At 39.6% G+C, this 22,760-nt stretch overlaps 1 protein-coding gene across 6 annotated transcripts in view; it reads left to right on the plus strand.

Annotated features, from left to right (window-relative positions):
* Positions 1-18,792, plus strand: part of Hsf2 (heat shock transcription factor 2) — a 26,956-nt gene extending 8,164 nt beyond the window's left edge. For 3 of the 6 annotated variants that reach the window (XM_010638246.3, XM_019209634.2, XM_033763211.1), the window contains 12 exons: positions 394-502; positions 638-765; positions 1,499-1,623; positions 3,775-3,850; positions 6,757-6,818; positions 7,895-7,979; positions 9,661-9,809; positions 10,131-10,370; positions 10,846-10,951; positions 15,076-15,129; positions 17,953-18,046; positions 18,383-18,792. In XM_010638246.3, the coding sequence (XP_010636548.1) occupies positions 394-502; positions 638-765; positions 1,499-1,623; positions 3,775-3,850; positions 6,757-6,818; positions 7,895-7,979; positions 9,661-9,809; positions 10,131-10,370; positions 10,846-10,951; positions 15,076-15,129; positions 17,953-18,046; positions 18,383-18,681 (1,527 nt within the window). In that variant the 3' untranslated portion in view covers positions 18,682-18,792. The remainder of the gene's footprint in view (positions 1-393; positions 503-637; positions 766-1,498; positions 1,624-3,774; positions 3,851-6,756; positions 6,819-7,894; positions 7,980-9,660; positions 9,810-10,130; positions 10,371-10,845; positions 10,952-15,075; positions 15,130-17,952; positions 18,047-18,382) is intronic. The other 3 variants (XM_010638247.2, XM_033763210.1, XM_010638249.2) reach the window with 3 other exon arrangements.
* The last annotated feature ends 3,968 nt before the right edge of the window (positions 18,793-22,760 follow it).

Here is a 22,760-nt window from a genome sequence, read left to right on the forward strand (position 1 = left end):
TTTTTTTTTTTTTTTTTTTTCAGTCACTGTATTTTTATACTAAGTTTCCAATGTGTTTTTTGTTTTGTGTATGGTTTCCAAGATAGTGCTCTGCTGTGTAGCCCAGGAAGGTCTGGAACTGGCAGCAACCCTCCTGCCTCAGCTTCCTAAGTGTAACTCTTTTTCTTATTTAATGGACTTCTATTTTACCACAGAATATAATGCTTCTTTCCATTTGAGGTTGACATCAGAAAGCTTCATTGCCCTTTGGCCCTGGATTGCAGTTTGGTTTTGTTGCCTCCATCAGAGTAGAGGTGGTGGGTGAAGCTCTGTTGTAGGACTGCAGGCTTTGAACTCGTGCTGGCTGTACATCAGAGGACCTCAACTAACTGACCTTTTCTGGTTTCTCTTCAGAATGGTCAGAGTTTTTTGGTCTTGGATGAACAAAGATTTGCGAAAGAAATTCTTCCCAAATACTTCAAGCACAATAACATGGCGAGCTTTGTGAGGCAGCTGAATATGTGTGAGTATGGGCAGCTTGCTTGTGGTGCCTCTAGCAAGCCCTTGTAGGATGAGAGAGGGAAACATTGGCAGTACGAGCATCATTCATTTTCACCTCAGTCTCATTTTGGTCGTGTGAATGTTGAATCTCTTCCAGATGGTTTCCGTAAAGTGGTGCACATGGACTCTGGAGTTGTAAAGCAGGAAAGAGATGGTCCTGTTGAGTTTCAGCACCCTTACTTCAGACAAGGCCAGGATGACCTGCTGGAGAACATCAAAAGGAAGGTGAGCTTCTGGGCACGGGATCTGATAGGGCCACCAGCTGATGAATGTGTTAGCTACATCCTGCGCCTGCCTGTGCTCAGCTATGCCAGGCTGCTCTTTGCTCTTACAGTGTTCTGACCATGGGGTTCCCTGTTGTGCCTCCTACATCAGCTCTCTGGGATCTCAGCTCCAAGGAAGATGGTCCTTGGAGATCACCATTACATCCTGTGTGCCCAGAATGCGTCCTTTTCGCACAGCGGTCTTGCATACCAGGTCACATTTGCTAGTGAATGGTACCTTGTGCTGGGGATAGCTTCCATGTGCTGTTACGTTTAATTAAATGTGGAAGAACCTTGGAGGAATTTTGGACGGTTTAGCAGAATGGGAAACAAAAAGGACCCTAAGATGTTCTGCTTTTGGGAACTTTAGTTTTAGAATGGTTACTCCTTGCTTCCTCTCCCTGTGAGCTGTGTTTACTCTCTTCCTAGAATTCTGTCTTGGGGGGGGGAATTGTAAAAAGGGCTGAGTATTTAGCTCAGTGGTTTCTCCACCTGCCTTGCAAGCGCAAGGTCCCAAGTTGGATCCCCAGTACCAAAACAAACAAAAAAATTTTAAAGAATTCTGTCCTGGCCTTTTTGGAACCAGAATTCACTTCCTGAATAGGCTGCAAAAACCTTTTCTAGCAGGGAAGATTTAAATTGTAATTGTCGATGTGCAGTGTATGTTTGACTTTTCTACGTTTGTTTCTTGGAAGGTTTCAGCTTCAAAACCTGAAGAAAATAAAATTAGTCAGGAAGATTTAACAAAAATTATGACTAGTGCTCAGAAGGTTCAAATAAAACAAGAAACTATTGAGTCCAGGCTTTCAGAATTAAAAAGGTAAAGTATTTCCAAATACAAAATGCATGTTGGGGTTAAGGCTGTGTGATATTTCAAGTAGTCACTCTGTTGAAGCCAAATCAAGGGCCATTTTTCTGCAAGTAGTGGTGCTTTTTGATCAGTGGCCATAGACTGTACCCTAATTAAATATTTTAATTGGTGTCATCAAAAGAATATGTAAAAGTAAGTTATCAGAATAACTTGATATGTAAGTTTACTGAGGAGACAGTAGTACATTTTTAAGTTAGGGTAAGAAATACATTTCTGCTTAGGTAAGCTTTCACACAAATAAGGGCATACATTAAAAATACTATATGTTGCCCATCATTGCTTTTATGACTGTTTCTTAAATCCTTTGTGTGGCCTCTCTCTTAGGGGAAAGGAGGACGCAGAAAATAGAGAAAGATCGCAAGAGGCTTGCCCTACTTCATACTTAACTTCACACAGGCCTAGAAAGTGTTCTTTGATCTTTAGAAAGTTGCTTAATTTTATTTTACTGCTTTACTTGGTAGCATTTTACTAACCTGCTAATAACTTGTATTTTTTTCTTATTAAGTAGTTGGTATTTTCCCTCAGTGGTTGCCAAGGACTTGAGGAAGGATTTCTTATGTATTCTTTCTCCCATTTTAAATGTGGGACATTGGTTATTCCTAACTGAAATATCATCATGAATAATAACCTTGGGCCAGGCATGGTGGCACACGCCTGTGATCCCATCACTCCGGAGGCTGAGGCAGGAGGATCGCTATAAGTTTGAGACCAGCCTGGGCTACATAGTGAGTTCAAGGTCAGTCTCAATTACATAGTGAGACCCTGTCTTAAAAAACAAAACAAAACAAAAAAAACCTTGGAATTTGAATCCCTTTTTTCAGTAAGCATTATGTTTCATAATTTTTTCATACTTTATATAAATGCTATTTATTTCTTTTGTGTTTGCAAGCTGCCCCTTGATCCAATACTTTGCATCTCAGTTTAGCCCTTCAGGAAATGGACTCTCAAATTATCCTTTCAGATTTTATCTCCTGTGCTTGTAAGCAGATAAAACTCATCTTTAATATGGGTCCAAAAATATAGCAGTTAGTAAAGTATTATTAAAATCTCTACCACCGGGCGTGGTGGCGCATGCCTGTAATCCCAGCACTTGGGAGGCTGAGGCAGGAGGATCGCTATGAGTTCGAGACCAGCCTGGTCTACATAGTGAGTTCCAGGTCAGTCCCAACTACATAGTGAGACCCTGTCTCAAAAAAACCCCCAAAAAAACAAAAACAAAAATCTCCACCTGTGTATGTAAATCCACTGTCATTTTTGTAAAGTCCAGGTTAGGGATTGATGGCGTTTGTGAAGGTTTTCAAAATACTGAAAATTAAAACTTTTAATAGTTGGATTATCTTTTGCACCTCAGCATTATCAGCTCTACTAATAATTAATATTTAATTGAAGTTTCAGTTACAAAAATGATAAGTGAAAAAAAAGAAACTGTTAGTATTGGGCAAGTTACTGGTTTGCTATATCATCGGATATGCTTTAACAAAAAAAGCATATTTTAGTGGTTCGTGTACGCTTGTGTTTGAGCCAGCCCTTACAAAAGACGGTCGTACTCCAGTTTGGCTTCAGTAGTTAAGGAATTATCTGTATGTACTGGGCTGCTTTTCTCAGTTCTCTGCATCCAGGGTCCACACCCGTAAAATAAAGACGGTGATTCCTCTCTTGGCAGTTTATAGAAAAGTTTAAGTAGCAAACGTAAAACATTGAAGACCTGGAATATACCAAGCATGAGAGTAAACATCTCTTTCCTAAAGTGATTCTCAAGTTCAGAATTGTCTTGGTAGCCATACTGTAAAGGTTAGCTTATTTTTAAACATAAGCTCATGAACCAGATTGTCAAAATGAGTAAATCGCCTACTGTTGTGTGGGTGTAGGTGTGTGTCCTAAGTTTTGCACATGTATTGACCTGGGTAGCAGATCCTACAGTTACGAAGGGATTCTGAATTGTGCCGAGATAGTTGCCATTGCTATGTAATTAAACCTGTTTCCCAGTCTTATAAAAGTAGTTTGGTAAAAACAAGTATAGTTTTCTGGTATTCTTAAAGATATTGAGGCTTAGTTTTCTCACTAGAGCTTTTGTTTGTTTTATTTTGTAATAAATTGTAGTGAGAACGAGTCCCTTTGGAAGGAGGTTTCAGAATTGAGAGCGAAGCACGCACAACAGCAGCAAGTTATTCGAAAGGTGAGAAGCTCTTTTCCCCTGATACACCTGCAGTGTTGAATGAGTACCGTTTGTGACTAAAAACTGCCTGGGTAGTCAGTAATTGATCTTAGCTTTTTCTATATTGTATATACAGAACTAAAATTATAAAATTAAACAGTTTAGGCCAACTGTTATGTAGCCTTTTTAGCAGTAACAAAAACAGTTTGCTAGAGATGGTCATTCCATACCACTAGGTAATATCTCAGCTCTTGGAGTAGAAAAGGACCTTTTGAGATACTTGAGTCTTAGGAGCTTAATACACTACCAATTTCTTAACTAATTTTTAAAAATTGGAGAACAAGCTTTCTGTGTTTTGTTTTTTTTAGCTGTGTTTTCAGCAGTAGGCGTAGTTAATTTTCAAGTCCCTTGACCAAATTGTGAGTCAAGAAATGCTTTATGAGTGTAGCATTGTTAGCCCATGCACAAAAGCAGTTAGTATTGAGAAATGAGTCCTGTGTTTGAACATCTGGGCTGACCATGAGTGGGGGATTGGAATCCCTGCCTGCAAGTGTCCATGAGTCCGTCTTTGCTACCATCTTGCTTTGGGCAACTATGTTTTGCTTATGAGTAAACAGAACTGTAAGCAGCAGATTTCTCTGGAGGGAAGGTGGGGGATCTTCAGCTTGGTCCTGCTGGGAGGCTCCTGGACTAAAAATAGAGCTCTGACTTGGGTGACCTGGGACTTCGGTGCAGGCAGAGAGCAGGGATGAGCAGCAGCAGTTTTAGTTTGGGTTTGCATCAAAATAGTACAGACTGTTTCTTTTGGAGTGGGGGTGGAGGGTGGTGGTTTCAGGGATCGAACCTGGGACCTTGTGCTTTAGAGGCAGGTGGCAGTGGCACCACTGAGCTAAATCCCCAGCACAGTACAGAGTTTCTTAAAATCAGTATGTAGTAGAATTCAGTTCTGTTTACTTGAATACATGGATTTTTAAAAATTTCCTCTTATTAGTTCATGGTTGCAGTATGCATGAAGTCCGTATATTTTTATTATTATTATTATTTTTATTATTATTATTATTATTATTATTATTATTATTATTATTATTATTATTATTATTATTTCGATACCTGGGATCGAACTCGGGAGCTTGCGCTTACAAGGCAGTCAGCAGACCCACTGAGCTAAATCCCCAGCCCAAGTACATATATTTTAAAAACTTCTACAGGTGACTTTAATGGCTAACCCTATTAAGAATATAAGATTTAAAATGTTACATGTCTTTTAATCTGTACTACTTAGAGGAAATCTGTTAGTGCTTTGTACAATGTTTTACATTCATAGTATTACACAATATGTAGACATTTTGTTCTAAAAGCAGAGGTAGTTAGTAAAATAGTTGTGTTGCATTTCAAGTTCTCACGAACATTTATATCTTGTCAGATCTGAGTTTGATCTGTCTGTTTTGGTGAGTAGAATCACATAATGCTTGTTGACAACTCTGGCTACAGAATGAGTTCCTGGCTGCCAAAATGTAAAGTTTGGCCTTGGATTCCTTGAGTGATCTGTGTTAAGAACCAGTTATAGAACTCTTCAGATACAGAAGCTGTGTGCTACATTAAGTCTTTCCTCAGAGAAAAAATCGTGCACGATGTGTGTCCAGAGAGCTGAGATGGAAAATAAATTTAACCAGTGATTCATTTTCTCATAAATCTAAGCACTAATGTCTTTAGAATTGTCCTACAATACTTAAAATTTAAGATTGAAGGGCCAGGGATTTAGCTCAGCGGTTTGGTGGCCTGCCTCACAAGCGCAAGGACCCGAGTTCGATCCCCAGTACCCCCCCCAAATTAAGATTGAAGTTGAACTCTTCCATAGATACTTTAAGCTTTAATGTCTGATCATTAGCTGTTGGCATTTTCTTTGAAATAAACAATTTAGTGGCTTTTTCAGACTCTGATGCTGTCTTAACTCTTAAGTTAAAATGTCTGGATTTCTGTCCATTGAATATTGGTTACTGACTGTAGAGCAGACAGTTTAGTAAGCCTCTTTGTGCTAAACAATAGATATTCTTAATTGGTAATACTCTTTTAACCGTGATTATATGGTAATTACAAGTCAATCTTTTGCACTGTCTCAGTAATCTGCTCACTTTATTCATTGCCTGCCTGCTTTTCATAGTTTACCTTATGGTCCTAATGTTTTTAGCACATTAGGTAGGGAGGATGTGTAGTTATCACCATAGCTACACCCTACCCAGTGGTCTCATACATGAATAAAACGCAGCTAGGCCCCATCCTCAGGACATCAGGTTCAACTGCTCTTAATGCAAATGACTATTCCATAATGTCTGAGAATTTACATGTATAACAAGTCCCTAGGCCTGTGTTCCAGACTGTGGACCACAGTTTAAGAAACACTGCTGTAGAATATTATAAAGGCTTATTCACATGTCCAGATGTTTTCCCTCCAAATTTAATCAGGTGGTCAAGATGAAATCATTGTCTCTTGATTGTGAGCAAGAAGCTTTTGATAGATGTGTCTCAGCAGGAATCTTCCCAGCATCAGCCAGTAAACATTTTTTAACTTAAAGTTTAATGACCTACTTTCAGAGAATTTGCCATTCCTTTTGCCTGTAATTGTATTACTTAGTGTAAGAAAAATGTTGCCTATCAAGCACTAGCTTTCAATTTTGCATTTTAATGTAATCTTGAAAATATTTTAAGTAAAAAGTTGGGACTTGGGATCTAGTCAAGTTTGGTACTATCAACAAAACAGCTGGAAGCTGATACATCTCTTTGTGCCTCATTATAAGATGTGTTTGGATTTCAAATATTAGCATGTGAGAAATTCTGTGACTTAGAATAAAAGACATGTCACCAGACTTACTTTATAGGACTTGAAAATGTAATGGTGGGAGAATTTTTATTTGTTTTCTTCCTTTCAGATTGTCCAGTTTATTGTTACATTGGTTCAGAATAATCAACTTGTGAGTTTAAAACGTAAAAGGTAAGTTTTTATGATAAAACATTTTGACTTACACATAGACATTTTAGTATTTAGCCACAAATAGCCTGCAATTCTGTGTATATTCCTGATATACCAACAGAATAGTCGCTGCTTGTTATATTTGCATCACAAGAGTGATCTTGCAGGTTAAGTATTCCTTAGCTAACATTTTTGGGATCAGAAGTGTTTTCAGATTTCAGATACTTTTGGATTTGCGGATATTTGCATCTAAGAGGAGGTGTCTTTGGGATGGACTCTAAATTGAATGAGAAATTATGTTTTATAGAGACCTTATTCACACAGCGAGAAGATAATGGCATACAGTATTTTTAATATTTTGTGCATGAAACGATACATATCAAACACCTAAAAGGCCTGGGGCATCTGACATACTGTCATGTGCCCGAGCCTGACTGGCCCATCACACGAGGTCAGCCGTGGGATTTCTCACTTACGGTGTTATATTAGTGCTCAAAAGTTTCTGATGTTGAAGCACTTGGATTTTATATTCTTGGACTAGAGATGCTTAACTGGTACTTCCTTCTGTCGTCCTTCTCAGTTTTGAGAGGTAAGAATAGCTTGAATGGTCACTTTACAGACAGGCATATAGTTTATGAAAGGGGCTGGAGATTTAGCTCAGTGGTTCTGCCGCCTGCCTTGCAAGCACAAGGACCTGAGTTTGATCCCCGGTACCCAAAAAAAAAAAAAAAAATCATATAGTTAATGAAGAACCTACTCTTCATTTACATTAGCCACTTAAAGTAGTGTTAGGTGGCTCATGGAAGAGAAATTCCAAAAAGAGGCCATTTGTTGGAAAAGGCCAGATTTTATATTTGCCTTTTTGTTTTGTTGGCCTAGCTCCTGGTTTTTGTTGTTGGTTGGTTTTTGTGGAGGTGGGCATCTGCTCAGGACCTTGTATATGAGAAGCAAGTGTTTTACCACTGAGCTGCGTCCCTCCCCACTGAAGTCTTATTTGATGTGAAAATGTACTTGGGAGTGTATACATTATTAGAAAAAATTTAAATTCCTTGTATTTTTGCTCCATGGAATTACATAAATATTCTTCTGATTTCCAGGCCTCTACTTCTAAACACTAATGGAGCCCAAAAGAAGAATCTGTTTCAACACATAGTCAAAGAACCAGCTGATAATCACCACAAGGTAACTCTTTAATATTTTTTTGTACTTATCTTACCAGATAGTACCCTGGCATTATTTCATGCAGCCAGAGTTCAGTGAGTAATACTGCAGGGCTCAGTCCCTACTTTTGTAAAGTCATCAGTTTCCATTATTTGCTTTAGATTATTTTAAGAAATAAATCATTACAAATATAGTTTTCCCAGTTGCTTGTTTCCAAGCTGTGTCTTTCCCTCTTTCTCTATTTAGTATTTCTCCTTCCCATGGCTGTTTTATATGTGTGCATCTAGGGGCAGTATTTTGTATTATTTTGCATATGTCTAAACTTCAAAAAAATGCTATCATTGTGTACATGTGACCATTATATCTTTTTTTAGTTGCTGTTACTTTTGAGATTTATAAATCAAGTGTAGTTCAAGTGCTATATAAATTGAACATTATGGCAATGTAATTATAATAATAGTCTCACTATGTAATTGAGACTGACCTGGAACTCACTATGTAGCCCAGGCTGGTCTCGAACTCACAGCGATCCTCCTGCCTCAGCCCTCCCGAGTGCTGGTATTACAGGTGTGCACCACCACGCCCGGCTTAGTTTTAGTTACCTTAATTTTTTGTGACAGGCTCTGTGGATAATTTGTCAAATTTATATCCAGTTGTAGGTTAGTCTACTGTCAGATTGTTCCAGAGTCCAGACCTCTCATAACCATTTCACCAGTTTGTTTTTTTTTTTGTTGTTGTTTTTTTTTTGAGATGCTAGGGTTAAATCCCCATGGTGTGCATTCTACTGTTGAGGCTTACCTTTGTTACTTTCAAATCTTAGAAGTACTACAGATTTATTATTGAACTATCAAGACCATCCCCCAAGCAGAATTAACTTCAGATCTGATTCCTCTCCCAGCTGTTTGTTGTGTGCTTTTTTGTTTGTTTGTTTTTTCTTGGTACCGGGGATGGAACTCAGGCTCTTGCACTTGTGAAGCAGGTGCGGCACCACTGAGCTAAATCCTGGGCCCCTAACTGTTTTACTGTTGTTTCTAAATAAGTGTACTTTAGGATTCAAGGATTTTTAACTGGATTCATATAAAGTACTCTTGTATCTCTATTATCTAGTGTTGACATTTGTAGATTTTTGTTTTCTGATACTGATCTTAGCCTGCTTTTGAGCATTGAACTTTTTTTTTAATTAATAGAACTATGTCCTGAATGTATCTGTAGTTTAAAATGTACCTGCACCTAAAAAAGCCAGGCTAACATTAAAGTGTGACGTAGCTGACATGCTGTCTTTCTTTTAGTAAAGCCATTTATCGTAAGTTGTCAGACAAAACTGCTTGAGATGAAGTAATCCCTATTAACATAATGACCATGTGATTATGCTTCGAATCTCAGAAATCCCCAGACTTATTTTTTTTAGGTATAAATACGATATTAGAATTTGAAGAACTTGCCATGCACATATTCTCGGGCTTATCATGTGCTACTTCGATAGTAAAAGTAGCAATTAAGTAGCACAGGTGAAGTAGCTCAGACCTCTGAGAACTACTAGTATTGCTCCCAGAAGGGCAGAAGACACAGCTACTTTCCTTATTGTTGTATTTCCAGAATTTGAGAAATAGGGGTATGTGTGTCTTGTTTTTTAAATGATGCCCAGTTTGGTAGTCAGTATGATTTCAGTCTTTTCAGTATAATTTTCTCCCTCATATTTTAGGTTCCACACAGTAGGAGCGAAGGTTTAAAGCAAAGGGAGCGGATTTCAGATGATATCATCATTTATGATGTTACCGATGACAATGCAGATGAAGAAAATATCCCAGTTATTCCCGAAACAAATGAGGATGTTGTATCTGATCCTGCCAAGTAAGGAGTTTGTAAAATAAAATTCATGAAAACATTTAAATGTTAAGAAACATATTTTCCTTTGATGACCTTTGGCCCAATAAAATCCCTCACACCTCAGCAAATAAATAGTAGTAAGAATTGGTTTTTATTTTGGAGTTTTAAAAGTTGATTCTCTGTGGTCTTGTGTCCAGTGAGCTGTCAGTTTGTGTGATGAAGCTACCCACCCAAGAAACTGCACCCTTTTCGGTTTGGGGAGCATTTACCCGGCGTCATTGGAATGATGTGATTTATTGACTGAGTCTGCAGATGTGATTGGTTCTTTTCTTACCGCTAATCCAGCTGCAGCCAGTACCCTGACATTGTCATCGTTGAGGATGACAATGAGGATGAGTACGCACCTGTCATTCAGAGCGGCGAGCAGACGGAGTCGGCCAGGGAATCCCCAAGTTCAGGCAGCAGTGGCAGCAGCCCTCTCACGTCCAGTGCTGTCCAGCTAAATGGGTCCTCTAGCTTGACCACGGATGACCCCGTGACCATGATGGACTCCATCCTGAACGACAACATCAACCTTCTGGGAAAGTGAGTTGCTTCGGTCTGTGTAACCGCGGGAACGAGCTTGCTTTCTGAGGATGGACCCACCCGCTGCCTCTCTGTGGGGCAGGCCCGAGCTGTGTAATGACAGATTTAGTTGATCCGAGAGGAGTTTTGAAATTTTCCAGGGAAGTTCCTCATATTGCTGTAGTGAAACATTTGCGTGAGTATCTGTGTTTGTGGTGGTATTTGTTTATACCATGACTGAATCAGTGTAATTACCAGTAATAAGAAAATGGTAAACTAGACCATGTAATGTTGTGGAGCCTTACTTTCTGTAAATATTGAAGCTTTGTGTAAAGGCTGCAAGTTCCCTGAGTCCTGAGTCATGAATAGTATCTCTTAGGGTTAAGAACGGATCCTGGCATTGCTTAGAGTGTTTTGTGAGTGAGGTCAGTGGTGATTTGGATGTCAAGTTGAGGAGACCTAATGTCGTTCTTTTGAACTCGTTCCTTTTCCTCAGGGTCGAGCTGTTGGACTATCTCGACAGCATTGACTGCAGCCTAGAGGACTTCCAAGCCATGCTGTCGGGAAGACAGTTCAGCATCGACCCAGACCTTCTGGTTGATGTAGGTACTTGGATAATTTTCACTGTGCTTTTCGTGTATATTTAGGTGAATTATTCAGAAATCAGTGCATCTGGTCTTTATTTTTTTCTGTTTGTATTTTCTTTTTTAATTGAATGTTTTGTTACAAAGGATGAACAGTTGTGATTGGGATATTTGGGGGGTGTGATTGCTGTTTGTCCATGAGGGAAACTCAGTTAATCCCATAATACATATCTTAGTCCTCTTCAGCACTGTTGAAGTAGCAGTTGTTTGGACTGGTTGCTGTGTTATGCGGGACTCTGAAATAAATTGTCTTGAATCTCCATTCTGTGGAAGTAGGTCTCTGTGGATGCTAGGACTCAGCATAGCATGGTGATCCTTCTTAATACTTAGGAATTAGAACATTATATTTGATACGGTTTTTAAATCATAATGCCTTGTGTCCCAAGGTCTCCCTGCGCCAGTCATCCTGTCTTTGGGTGTGAATCCTTATCCTGGGTCTGTGCACCTGGCCCCAGTGTAGCGTGGGTGTGAACCCTCCTGCCTCTGTGCACCTGGCCTCTGTATGATGTGGGTGTGAACCTTTAATCTGCCATTGCTGGTGCTGACCGCCATTGTCTCCCAGTCCCCTCTCCCTTTATCCAGCTCCTCTGCCTCCCACAGCCTTCCACATGGTCTCATCCCCATTCAGGAGAAGCTTGTTCTCTTCATTTTACATTTTCTTTTGTGAACATTTTTTTGTCTGTTCTGGTAAGCTTTTTGTTCATTTTTTTTCCCCCTGCTTTTCTGACCTTTAGTACAGCTTCTGTCTCATTTCAGAAGACCCTTTGAGCTCTCAGCAAGATGGGAGGAATTAGTGTTCTCTCATCAGTTTTCTCTCCAGTTCAGTAGCTTAGCAGCGTCCACCTCTGTTTCCCATCAGCCTCTGCAGTGTTGCATGGGTTATCAGCCTTCTCTACTTGGTAGCACCACACAAGATGAACATCACTTCCTTTGAAGCTTGACTTCTGTGCCAGCCAGTGTCACCGTCTGAGTGAATTGAGCTTCCCTGTGCTGCCCTACTTCTTCGTGCTCATCATTGCTGGCCCTTCTGGTGCTTGTGAGCTGTGTCTCCATTCAAAATGCAGGGCCTCTCACAACAGCCGTGCCCTAGGTGGCCAAGAGTGAAAGAAACTCCTCTCATTCTGGCCACTGATAGATTGTTGCAGTCTTCAACAAGATCTCCTCACTCAGGCTTAGAACATTTCCTGTCCTAGGGAAATTGTCTTCAGCCCCCTACTCATAAAGAATAATTCGCTGGGCCTTAGCCCTGAAGCTGTGTTTCTGCTCTTAGTCTCATTTCCTTTCTTCCTAGAGGAAATACTTCCTCTTTAAGCCAATTTGTATTCTTGTCCTCTTGCCTATTTTTTCTCTATCTTCAGGTTTTGTTTTGTTTTTTGTTTTTTTGCCAGGGATTGAACTCAGGACCTTGCGCTTGTGAGGCAAGTGGTAGAACCACTGAGCTAAATCCCCAGCCCCTCAATCTTCAGTCTTTTCGTCTGTCCTCCATAAGTACAGATTTTCTCTTATCTGAAAAACAAGCATTTTGACTCTAATTTACTTTCCTGCTTTCTGTCACTACAAAACTTTAGAAGTGAGTGGCTGTATTTTTGTTTCATTCTTGTTGTTGTTGTTGTACCAGGGATTGGACTCAGGATCTTTAGCTTACAAGGCAGGTGGTGGCACCACTGAGCTAAATCCTTCTCTGAGTGGCTGTATTTTTTACCTTGTTTTTACTCAGTCCTTTCTGAAATCTTATCTTGTGTCTTTGTAACCCTGTAGTACCTAAGTTAACTTGGTTTTCTCATAATAAGTAGGCTGTTTTCCCTCCCTTTTTTGTTTTGCTTAACTAGTCTACTGAACCAGTGTAGAAGAGCCAAGAAGGTTTGTTCTCATATCAGGTCTGGGTTTGTTATTGGCTTGTTACTTAGTAGATAGGTTATTAACCTTGGAAAAGTTAACCATTCTCAGTTTTTCCATAGTTTAGCTAATACCTAATATGAAGGGCTATTAAAAGAATTAATAACAATCTGTACTAGTGTTATAGCCTTGTTGAATATTCTACCACAAAAATTGTTTTGTTGTTGATTTTACTTCCTGTCTTCCTAACCATTCTGTTTCTTCTGAGGAGCTTTTCTTTGTCCCACTGTCTTTTCTTTGTGATTATTCCCAAGGTATCTGAGATTTTACCCTCTTGATTTTTCTACTTCTGTGCCCCCCTCTGGGAAGACTGTGGCTCGTAGAGTTCCTCTGCAGTGCGTATCTCCAGGTCATCATGTTGTTCAAAGTAAACTTGGCCTGGCTTCTGAGTCCATGCCTTTGGGGTCATCAGTTAGATGTGGCCAAACGTTTTACTTCCTAAACTAGTTCCCTTACAGCTTTACAGTTTTCCCTGGTGGTACCAGACTTTCATCTACCTGCTCAGGACAGTTCTCTGGATTGCCTGGATGTCCTCGATCTCAGCACTCCCTAAGTCCTGTGTAGTGTGTAAAATATTCAGGCTACGCCAGCTTTGGCTCTCATTGTGGCTTCTCTCATCCAGGGCCCTTGTTATTTTACCCTTGAATCACGCTGTGTTTTCCTAAGTGCCAGGATAAGTCCTGGCGATGTGTGGCCCTCTCTGCAGGGCTCCGGGCTGGCCCATCCCAAGTGCAGTCTGATTCCAGCAGCCCTGTCTGTCCCTCACCTGCCATCACGCTTTTAATTTTGTAGCATGTGCCTGCTGGGCACCCGAGAGAGGCCCTGCATCGGTGTGCAAGGCCAGAGAGGACGCAGTACTGCCCTTCTTGGGTGTCCCCTTCAGGAGGGCAGCATCTGGTTAGGCCTCTGAGGTCCTGACAAGCGGGGATGCAGAGAAGAGTGATCATGTGTGCGGTCTGCCCTCCAGGGTCTGAGCTCTGTGTCCACTCAGGGCTCAGTAGGTGAGATGGAAAGGGAAGGAAGTAGAAAGGAGAGCGAGCCAGGAGTGTTTCTAAGACTGCCGAAAGCTTTATGGAACTTTGAGGGAGAAAGAGTGTACCTGTGGCCTCTGCTCCTTAGGTCATTCCCGGGGTCTCTGTGCCAGTAGGTAGGATGCAGCCTCGGCAGCTGGCCGTGCTGTTGACACACTTAAAAAACAACTGTTCAGCGAAGGATGTTCATGTCATTGGGCTGTCCTTTCCATCTCTAGAACACACCATACCTTCTTTGTGGTTGCTAATGCTTCATTGCCTCTCCCAAGTCCTAACCATTCTCCAGGGACCAAGATGTAGTACAGAATGGCTGTCAAGTCGTTTCCGATTCCATCACGAGTAACTGCTCTTTCTTCCCTTCTGTTTCTCGAATCCCTGATTCTTTGGAGCCCCACCGTCCTTTGTTGCCCTGCTGGATTGTATCTGAGTATATGTTGGCTCTTTGGTGTTGGCCTTACTTTTTCTTTCAGACTGTAAGCTGACCTGGAGAGCAGTAATAGTATTTTCGTTGTGATGCAGTTACTTACATGTTGAGGAAATCCCCCGGAGTGACAAATTGGAAGCCTTGATTGAGATCAAAGTTTCCTTTAGATCAATTGGAGTGCACTGAGCATGGTCCTCACACTTAGGACTTCCCGTAGTCAGTGAGGTTACAAGCAGCCAAGTGGGCTTGTTGTGCCGTCCTGTCTGAGGGCTCATATGGCTTGGAGTGAAGGCGCCAGTCACAGGCAGATTCTGTGAAGGTCACCAAGTGGACAGGTACTTGGAGAATGCTTAGTGTCAGGACATGGGGCTCAGCCCTCGGGACCACAGAAAACCGAGGCATGTAGGGAGAGAAAAAAATGAAAGGTCATGACATTCAATGGAGTAGTAAAATGCAGAAGAATTCAGGAAAACCATGGTTCACCTCCAATGGGTTGCCCCACAGTTTTGAGAGGGAACTGTGAGATTCCATCTACCTCGAGGTCTGGCTGGCTGCTTTTGTTTCTGTTTTTCTTTTCTTTCCCAATTTTCTCTTCTGAACCCGTTTGCCTGTGTGGAAAGTTGTACACAAGTTTTAGAGCTCCTCACTCAATGTAGTTGTATAAAAGTTTGAACACACAGTTCTTTTAAAATATTTTTTAAACTTATCATCTTTCTTGTTTGGTCTTTCAGCTTTTCACTAGTTCTGTGCAGATGAATCCCACAGATTACATCAATAATACAAAAGTAAGTTTTAATTCATGTTGCTGTCAGGACCCATAGCTGTAAAAGTCTAAAAACATCCTAGTAAGTAGAGAGTAGTGTCCTCCCAGTTAAAAAAACATTTCATGTTCTTACCTGCTATGTATGATCAAGACAGAATTTGAAGTGAGAAATTAACCTTGGTTATGGGGTGGATCATTGCCTGGTTCTGCTGCACACATGAGGTGAACTCGAAGTGAAATCCAGTCACCAAATCTTGCCCTCTTTAGGGATACCGTTGAAATCAGTGATTAAAGTATGATTTCTTCATGTTTTATATGCTGCATTTCACACATTGTCCTCTAAACTTTGTAGTTTTCATTATGTATTGGTACCTATATTCTTTAAGTTCCATCATTGTATTACTACAAATTCATGTTTTTAATGTGTGCTAATTGGCAAATTGAAAAAGTGAAGTACAGATTTTGGGCTTTTAAATTAGAAGGCTCTCATCACTTATTAAATATTAGAGAGGCTTAATGGGTGTTGACAAGGGATCTTAACTGGTTTTTAAGGAGTGGTAAGGACAGTGGGAAGTTGTCAGAGCAGATGCTAAAGCTGTCCTGTGGTTTTTGTACAGCTTGCCATCCTATCTAGCTGTGTACTTACTCCCTTCTAGGAGTTTGAATGGCCCTGATTTTTAATGGACCTCAAAGAAATCAAGTCTTAATTTCAGAATATGAAGTCAGAATTTTATTTTGAGTCTTGTTTTGTGTAAGAGTGAGCATATTTGAAATAGATACAAATAATTATGGTGATGGGGTTAAATGGTGATGGGGTTAAATTTTTTATTGTTATGTGTCAAGGAGGTAGCCTGACTAGATTTTCTACATTCACAGTGACAGCTGAGCTAGAGCCTGAAGAATCTGTGCACCAGGAAATGGTTATGCATTCAGTATATGAGAGATTGGCATGTTTTTCTCTAAAGGGACAGGACAGGTAGTAAATATTTCTGATTTGCAGGCTGCATGCTCTTTGTCCTGACCACTCCATACCTTAGTTGTAATGCAAAAGCAGCTACAGACAATTCAGAAAAGACTGTACCAGGTGTGGTGACATGCACCATTAATACCAGCACTCTGGGGAGGCTGAAGCAGGACAGTCAAAGTTAGAGCTGAGTCTGGGCAGTGAGACCTGTCTCAAAATAAAGGTGGAGAATGCAGTTCATTGAGAATCCCAGGGTCCAGTCACCATAACCACCCCCTAAAAAATAAATACGTACATAAATAATTTGTGGCTGTGTTCTTATAAAACGTTTTTTATCATCAGGGAGCATGCTGAATTTGGCATGTAGACCACCATTTGCTTGTGTTTATAGTGTAAGATTCTGTTGATAAGTTCAGCTGTTGTGTTGCAATAAATATATCTGAGTGTTGCTAAGTTATACACCCTGAATTGAATGGACCTATGTCATGTTACTTTAGTGAATGCTTATCATTGCTAGACATTGAGTCCTGTTCTTGGATTGTCTTCCTTATAAAAAATCAATAGTGTGAATATAGACTTCAGAATTAGAAGTTAGGTAGCAAATGGAGAATGACTTTTATTATAGTTCCGAATTTAATGTTTTCAAGTAATTGGGTCTTCCATCTCATTGCATTGTGCATGATGAGGATGATAGGGTGTAAATGAAAACGTTTCCCTAAGGAGGGTACTTCTGAGTATGGCTGGCTAAGTGGCCACTATGATAAGAGTTTTTGTGGGAAATGAAACCCATCTGTCATGCTGGTTTTTACATTTTAGAAAACAACAGCATTATTAGGAAATGCCTATTCTAAGGAATATATAAATGGGTTCTTATATTATGAATGCTTATGTATTTATTGTTAATGCTAAATGATGAAATAATTAAAGTTTTTGGGAAGATTTAGTAATTTCTCTTTATCTTGGGGCTTCTTTCCTGGGTACTTGTACTGCTTCATTTTATAATGACTATCAAGGGAATTTTAGGGCTTTTTTGGAGATGTTTGGTTTATTATACATCCTTTAACCAGCTTGCAGAAATCTGGGACTTTCAGTTATTCATAAAAAACTGTGAACCTCAGCACTTTAGAATTTGAAGATCATTGAAAAGATTACTGAGGAACTTAAAGATTTAATTTCCCTACCACAATCAGATGTAAGGAGAGAAGACAGTGATTGAAAGAATCCATTTAAATGATAAAAAGAGCCACAAAAAGGAGATAAAGAAATGCTGTATCAGTCTGGAGGCTTCCAAGTGCAGGGCTGGTGTTTAAGATGTCACCATGTCATGCTGAGCTGCTCCACTTGTCTGCCTGAAGAGAAATGTGACACAAGCTTGATCTCAGCCTTTTAAAATGACTTCAGTTGTTTAAAAAAGCTAGCTCTCAACTAGCATTTGAAACCATTTGTCTTTGATTCATTCCCATGTTTTACCCTTGACAAATTTTGTGAGCTCTCCCCTTCTAACTGTCCTCTTAGTATGGGTTCTTTTCTTAATCCCTTTGATGACAATTTTTTAAAATTTATTTTTATTTTTAAATTTTTATTTATTTATTTTTTTTTGGTACCAGTGATCAAACTCAGGACCTTGCGCTTGCAAAGCAGGCGGCGGCACCACTGAACCAAATCCCTGGCCCTCTGATGGCAAATTGCTTTAAGTAGTCTTTGTACTGTACTCAGATCTCTCTCTGACCATTTTTTCTGATGTTTCCCTTTCCCACATATTTCAGATAGCATATCAACATTTACATATTGTGTTCATTTTAATTTTCCAGTACTATTCTGGGCCATATAATGTATGTAAAACAAGTATTTTTACATTGGTTTTCTTTCTTTTTCTTCCAGTCTGAGAATAAAGGACTGGAAGCTACCAAGAATAATGTTCAACCAGTTTCTGAAGAAGGAAGAAAACTGAAGTCCAAACCAGGTAGATATAGAGGTACTACAAATTTTGGTAGGTTTTGTTTTTAGGACCCCTGTGTAGACACTGTTGCACACCAAAGCCGATTTTGTGGTCCTTAACAGTTGATCACAGAGTATACTGGCTTTGCCTCCGTGCCTACTGTCTCAAGGTTCTATGAAAAAGGGAAAACTGAATGAGTGAGGTAATCAGTCATTTTTTTCCTGTTTTAACTTGGGCGATCTGAAAGAACCGTTTCATAATTGCTGAGTAAGAAAGAGCCCGGCTTCTCTGCCTTAGGACTTTGCAGTAACATCCTGCCCCGGGGAGCCTGTGGGCCTTGCCCAGCCGTGTCAGTGTGTACTGTCTTTGCAGACAAGCAGCTCATCCAGTACACCGCCTTCCCCCTGCTTGCCTTCCTCGATGGGAACCCCACGTCTGCTGTGGAGCAGGGCAGCAGCACCACGGCACCGGCAGAAGCTGCGTCCTCTGCAGAGAAGCCTATAGAAGTAGATGAGCTTCTGGAGAGCAGCCTGGACCCAGAACCAACCCAGAGTAAGCTCGTGCGCTTGGAGCCACTGACGGAAGCAGAAGCCAGCGAAGCCACCCTCTTCTATTTATGTGAACTGGCTCCTGCCCCGCTGGATAGTGATATGCCACTTTTAGATAGTTAATCCCCAGGACGCGGACTCAGCGTGTATATATTCATCAAAATGATGAACTATTTATTTTGAAGTATCATTTGGTACTTTTTTTTTTGTAAATTGCTTGGTTTTGGTTTTTGGGTTTTTTTTTTTTTGGTGCCGGGGATTGAACTCTGGTCCTTGCGCTTAAGGCAGGCCACTGAACCGCTGAGCTAAATCCCCAGCGCTTGGTTTTGTTCTAATCAGATACTGTGGAATAAAAGCACCTTTTGCTTTCTCACCGCACATCACTGCAGAGCTTTCAGATGTTACTTAGCTGCCCAGGTACACAATTTATATGCACATCACTGGCATATTTTTCAGTTGTTCAGATACCAGTTTTTCCCCCGTTGTAATTTGGGTTTATTACAAATGTGACCATTAATCCAGTTAAATTTGATTGTTTTACTTGCTCCATGCTGTCTGAGTGTAAGTCACTAATAGAACTTTGTTTCAGTAACCTTCATTAAATAATTTCTCTTTGGTTTATTTTTAAAACTGGGAACATAAAGTGCCTGTATCTTGTAAATTTTGTTTTTTCTCGATCCAGAGAAGTGAGTGTTATGTTCAGAGAAGTTTCTCAAGGTCCACAGGAAAGGCAGAGCCTACACAGTGCTCACTGGCTGTGCAGTCCCACTCTGCAGACAGGGACAGGTCAGAGTCCGCCAGCCACTGAGGGGGGCCTGGTTTTAAGTGAAAGTTTCTGGTTTGTGTTTTTGAACCATACTGTTTAGTAAAATAAATATAATGAATGTTGGGTATTAGCATTTGTTACATGTCTTCTTTGGAGGTGGTTACCACACAAACCAGTTTCTCCTTAGGAAGAAAGTGGCTTTAACCTGTCTGTGCATTATTGTCTCAATGTGATCACTAAGATCTTTATGCCCCATTCGAAAATCAGGCTGTTTAATGCAGCAGTGGAATACAATGTTTCTAAATTTCATGTATTTTAAAAGTTGTGCTTTGTTTAAAGACTATACTGGCTTGCTTTATGTGTTTATAATAAAGACATGAGAACAATGCCTCGTTGTTGCTAATAAGAACAGAATCTCCGGAATGCTATGAAGTCTGTATAGTGTTTGCCCTACTCAAAAGGTCACAAGAACAGTAAAACAAAAGTAATTAGATTAGTTCCTAGTTTTGGAGCAGTTGATCCCAAGGACTGCAGAGACTTAAAGCCAGGGTGCTGTCACTTGAAACTTCCACTTTCAGGCAGTGGACTGGAAGCAGTGCAGTTCATGCTTGAACACTGTATGGAGCTACTGAATGAGAATGCCAGGAGAGGCCTTTTTGGTCCTCTTGAGTGTCTGTCTCAAGGTCTTAACTATGATAGGACTTAAAAGGAAGACCTGGTCTGTACAAAGCCCCACCCAGCACAAAACAAAAAGGCCCCACAGAGGTCAGCTATTTCAGATCTTGATCCAGAACATTAGGATCTGGATCTGGTTGACTGACTGTACTTTGGGACCCGACTTTGGAAAGGTCATTTTCAGCATGAGCTGAAGAGGTCACTTTCCTAAAGCTTGCTCTGGTAATATATAAGCTAGCATTTGTCTTTTTTTCCCCTTTCTCATTATAGAATATGACCAGGTTCATTTTCTTTGGGGGCATTTTGGAGCTCTGAAGCTCTCTAGAAACTGAAAAACTGCTATTTTAAAATACAACTGCCTCTAAAGGAATCAAAATACTAATGATTTGATCTATAATTTATTCAGTTTCTCCCCCAGAATCAACATAAATCAATTATAAGTACATTATGTTACATTGTAAGTTACATCTTGATAATGATGCCATAGTCCTCCCAAGCAAAAACTGAGCTTTCTGGGTATTCAGAATACATAAGAACAGATCTTGTTTATGGTAAACACCTCAGCTGGCTGCCCAGCCATTTTCTTTTCCTATCAGCTAAATTTTTTCTACCTTTGCAGTGGGATAACTAGGCATTTAAGTTTTAATAAGTATAACAGGTGAATAAGTTCTCACATAACAGGAGATGTGTAGCACTTCGGTGTTGTGACCCACTCTACACACACACACACACACACACACACACACACACACTACTGCACTGGCTTAACACATTGTGTCACTGGCTTGAATCACCCAGTAGTACATCAGGTGTCTTGTACTAATAGTGCAAATGGATCTAATCACTTTTATTGGTCTTTCTACTAATAAAATTAGTAAGTCTGGACCAAATGTAGTTAGTTGCTTAAATGGAATTGCTTCCCAAATACAAAAATATCATTTCATACCAGTTAAAATTGTAAAAATGGACAAAGTTTCATTAAACTAAAAAATTTATGTTCATGGGTAGTTTGTCAACTAAATCTCTAAATTATAACATGGAAATCTTCACCACCACCCCATTACTGTTTTTATCTCCTTAAATCTAAGGTGTATTTCATGTCCCAGGATCTGTATCTAGAGTGAACATTCTTCCATGCGCTCTTGAACACGTATTCTTATCAGATAAACTGGTCTTTGGGTATATGTCAGTCAAAACTAGTGAATCCATGGTGTTGAGTTCAGCATCCTTAATTCACCTATTTCTCTCCGCAGTTCTATTAGTTTTTGCTATATGTACTGGTATCTTTTCTTAGGTACATACATACAAGGGTAGTTACGTCCTTCTGAAGAATGGACCCTCTGTCATGCATTCTGATTGTTCTAGTCTGCTGAGCTGGAAATGGCTAGCGATACTCCTTTTGATTTGTTGGTAGCATGTTGGAAAAACTCAAAAAAGACATGATTAAGCAACACATTTTTCAGTAGCAGTCAAAATACCTAGAAAATTAGAAAATAATTTTTTAAGTAAATGAAATAAATTTATCGAAATTAGTGGGGTGTAGTGAAAGCAGTACACACAAGTTTATAGCATTGAATGCACATCTGAGAAAAGAGGTCCAAATAATTCCAAGCTTCCACCCTTGGAAACTAGGAAAGAAGGAAATTAAATACAAAAGAAGCACAAGAAACAGCAGAAATAAATGAAACTAAAAATCTTTGGAAAAAAACGAGAAGCCTCCGGATAACTAAGGAAAATAGAGAAATTGCTTAGGCCAGAGATGAACGATTACATTACAGGAATCATAAAGCAAATCATGAGCAAGTAGATGCCTACAGGTGGTTCACCCTGATCATTTTATTTTTTAAAAAAACCAATGTAAAACACCAGTTCCCATGTGACTATACCTATGAATTCTAGCAAACATTTAAGGAAAAATCTGTGCCAACTAGTCTCTCGATAGTAGAGGCAGGTGATACTTCCTAATTCAATGAAGTCAGCATCACCCTAATACTAGGACCACACATGCCAACTACACTACCTCATGAACACAGATGTAGAAAATTACCAACAAAATATTAAATCCAATATATAAAAACTATACACCAAGACAGATCTGTTCCAGGCAAGGCTAGTTCAGCATTTGAAAGTAAATATATTAGTAGGCTGCTAAAGAACAGAACCTGTGATCATAAAATAGATTAAAGTTTCTGCAAAATCTAAAATGTATGATTAAAAATGAAACAGACGAATGGAGGGGAGCTTTCTCAGCTTAACGTATCTACAAAACACAAAAGCCCTACAGCTACTTACTGATGAGAAATTAGAAGCTTCTCCACCAAGATCAAGATAAAGGGTTAAGATCTTGCACTATTCTTTTCCAACATAATGAAAGCCATAGCTAATGCAGTAAGGTGAGAAAAGGAAATAAATGGTATACTGATTGGAAGGAAGAAATAGTCATTAGCAAATGATATAATCATTTCTACAGATAATACAAAAGTAAATTGGTAAAGAATTGACACACTGCACTTTTCTGAATTCATTTATTAAGAGAGAACACAGCCATTCAAAATTGTGAAACAATACACAGAGGGAATGAAAGTGAATTGTTATATTCCACTCATAGTAATAAATATTTTTAAAGAAGCAAATGTAAATTTTTAAAGGCTTCATCAGGCACTAATTACACAACTAAGTTTCTATCTAAATTAACTTTCATAGTGCTTGATTTCTAGTTTGAAAGATTACGATAACCTATGTATTTCAATTACATGGCAGT

This window comes from Fukomys damarensis, unplaced genomic scaffold (genome assembly GCF_012274545.1).
Source record: "Fukomys damarensis isolate Sample0158 unplaced genomic scaffold, DMR_v1.0_HiC HiC_scaffold_14, whole genome shotgun sequence".
Lineage (NCBI taxonomy): Eukaryota > Metazoa > Chordata > Mammalia > Rodentia > Bathyergidae > Fukomys > Fukomys damarensis.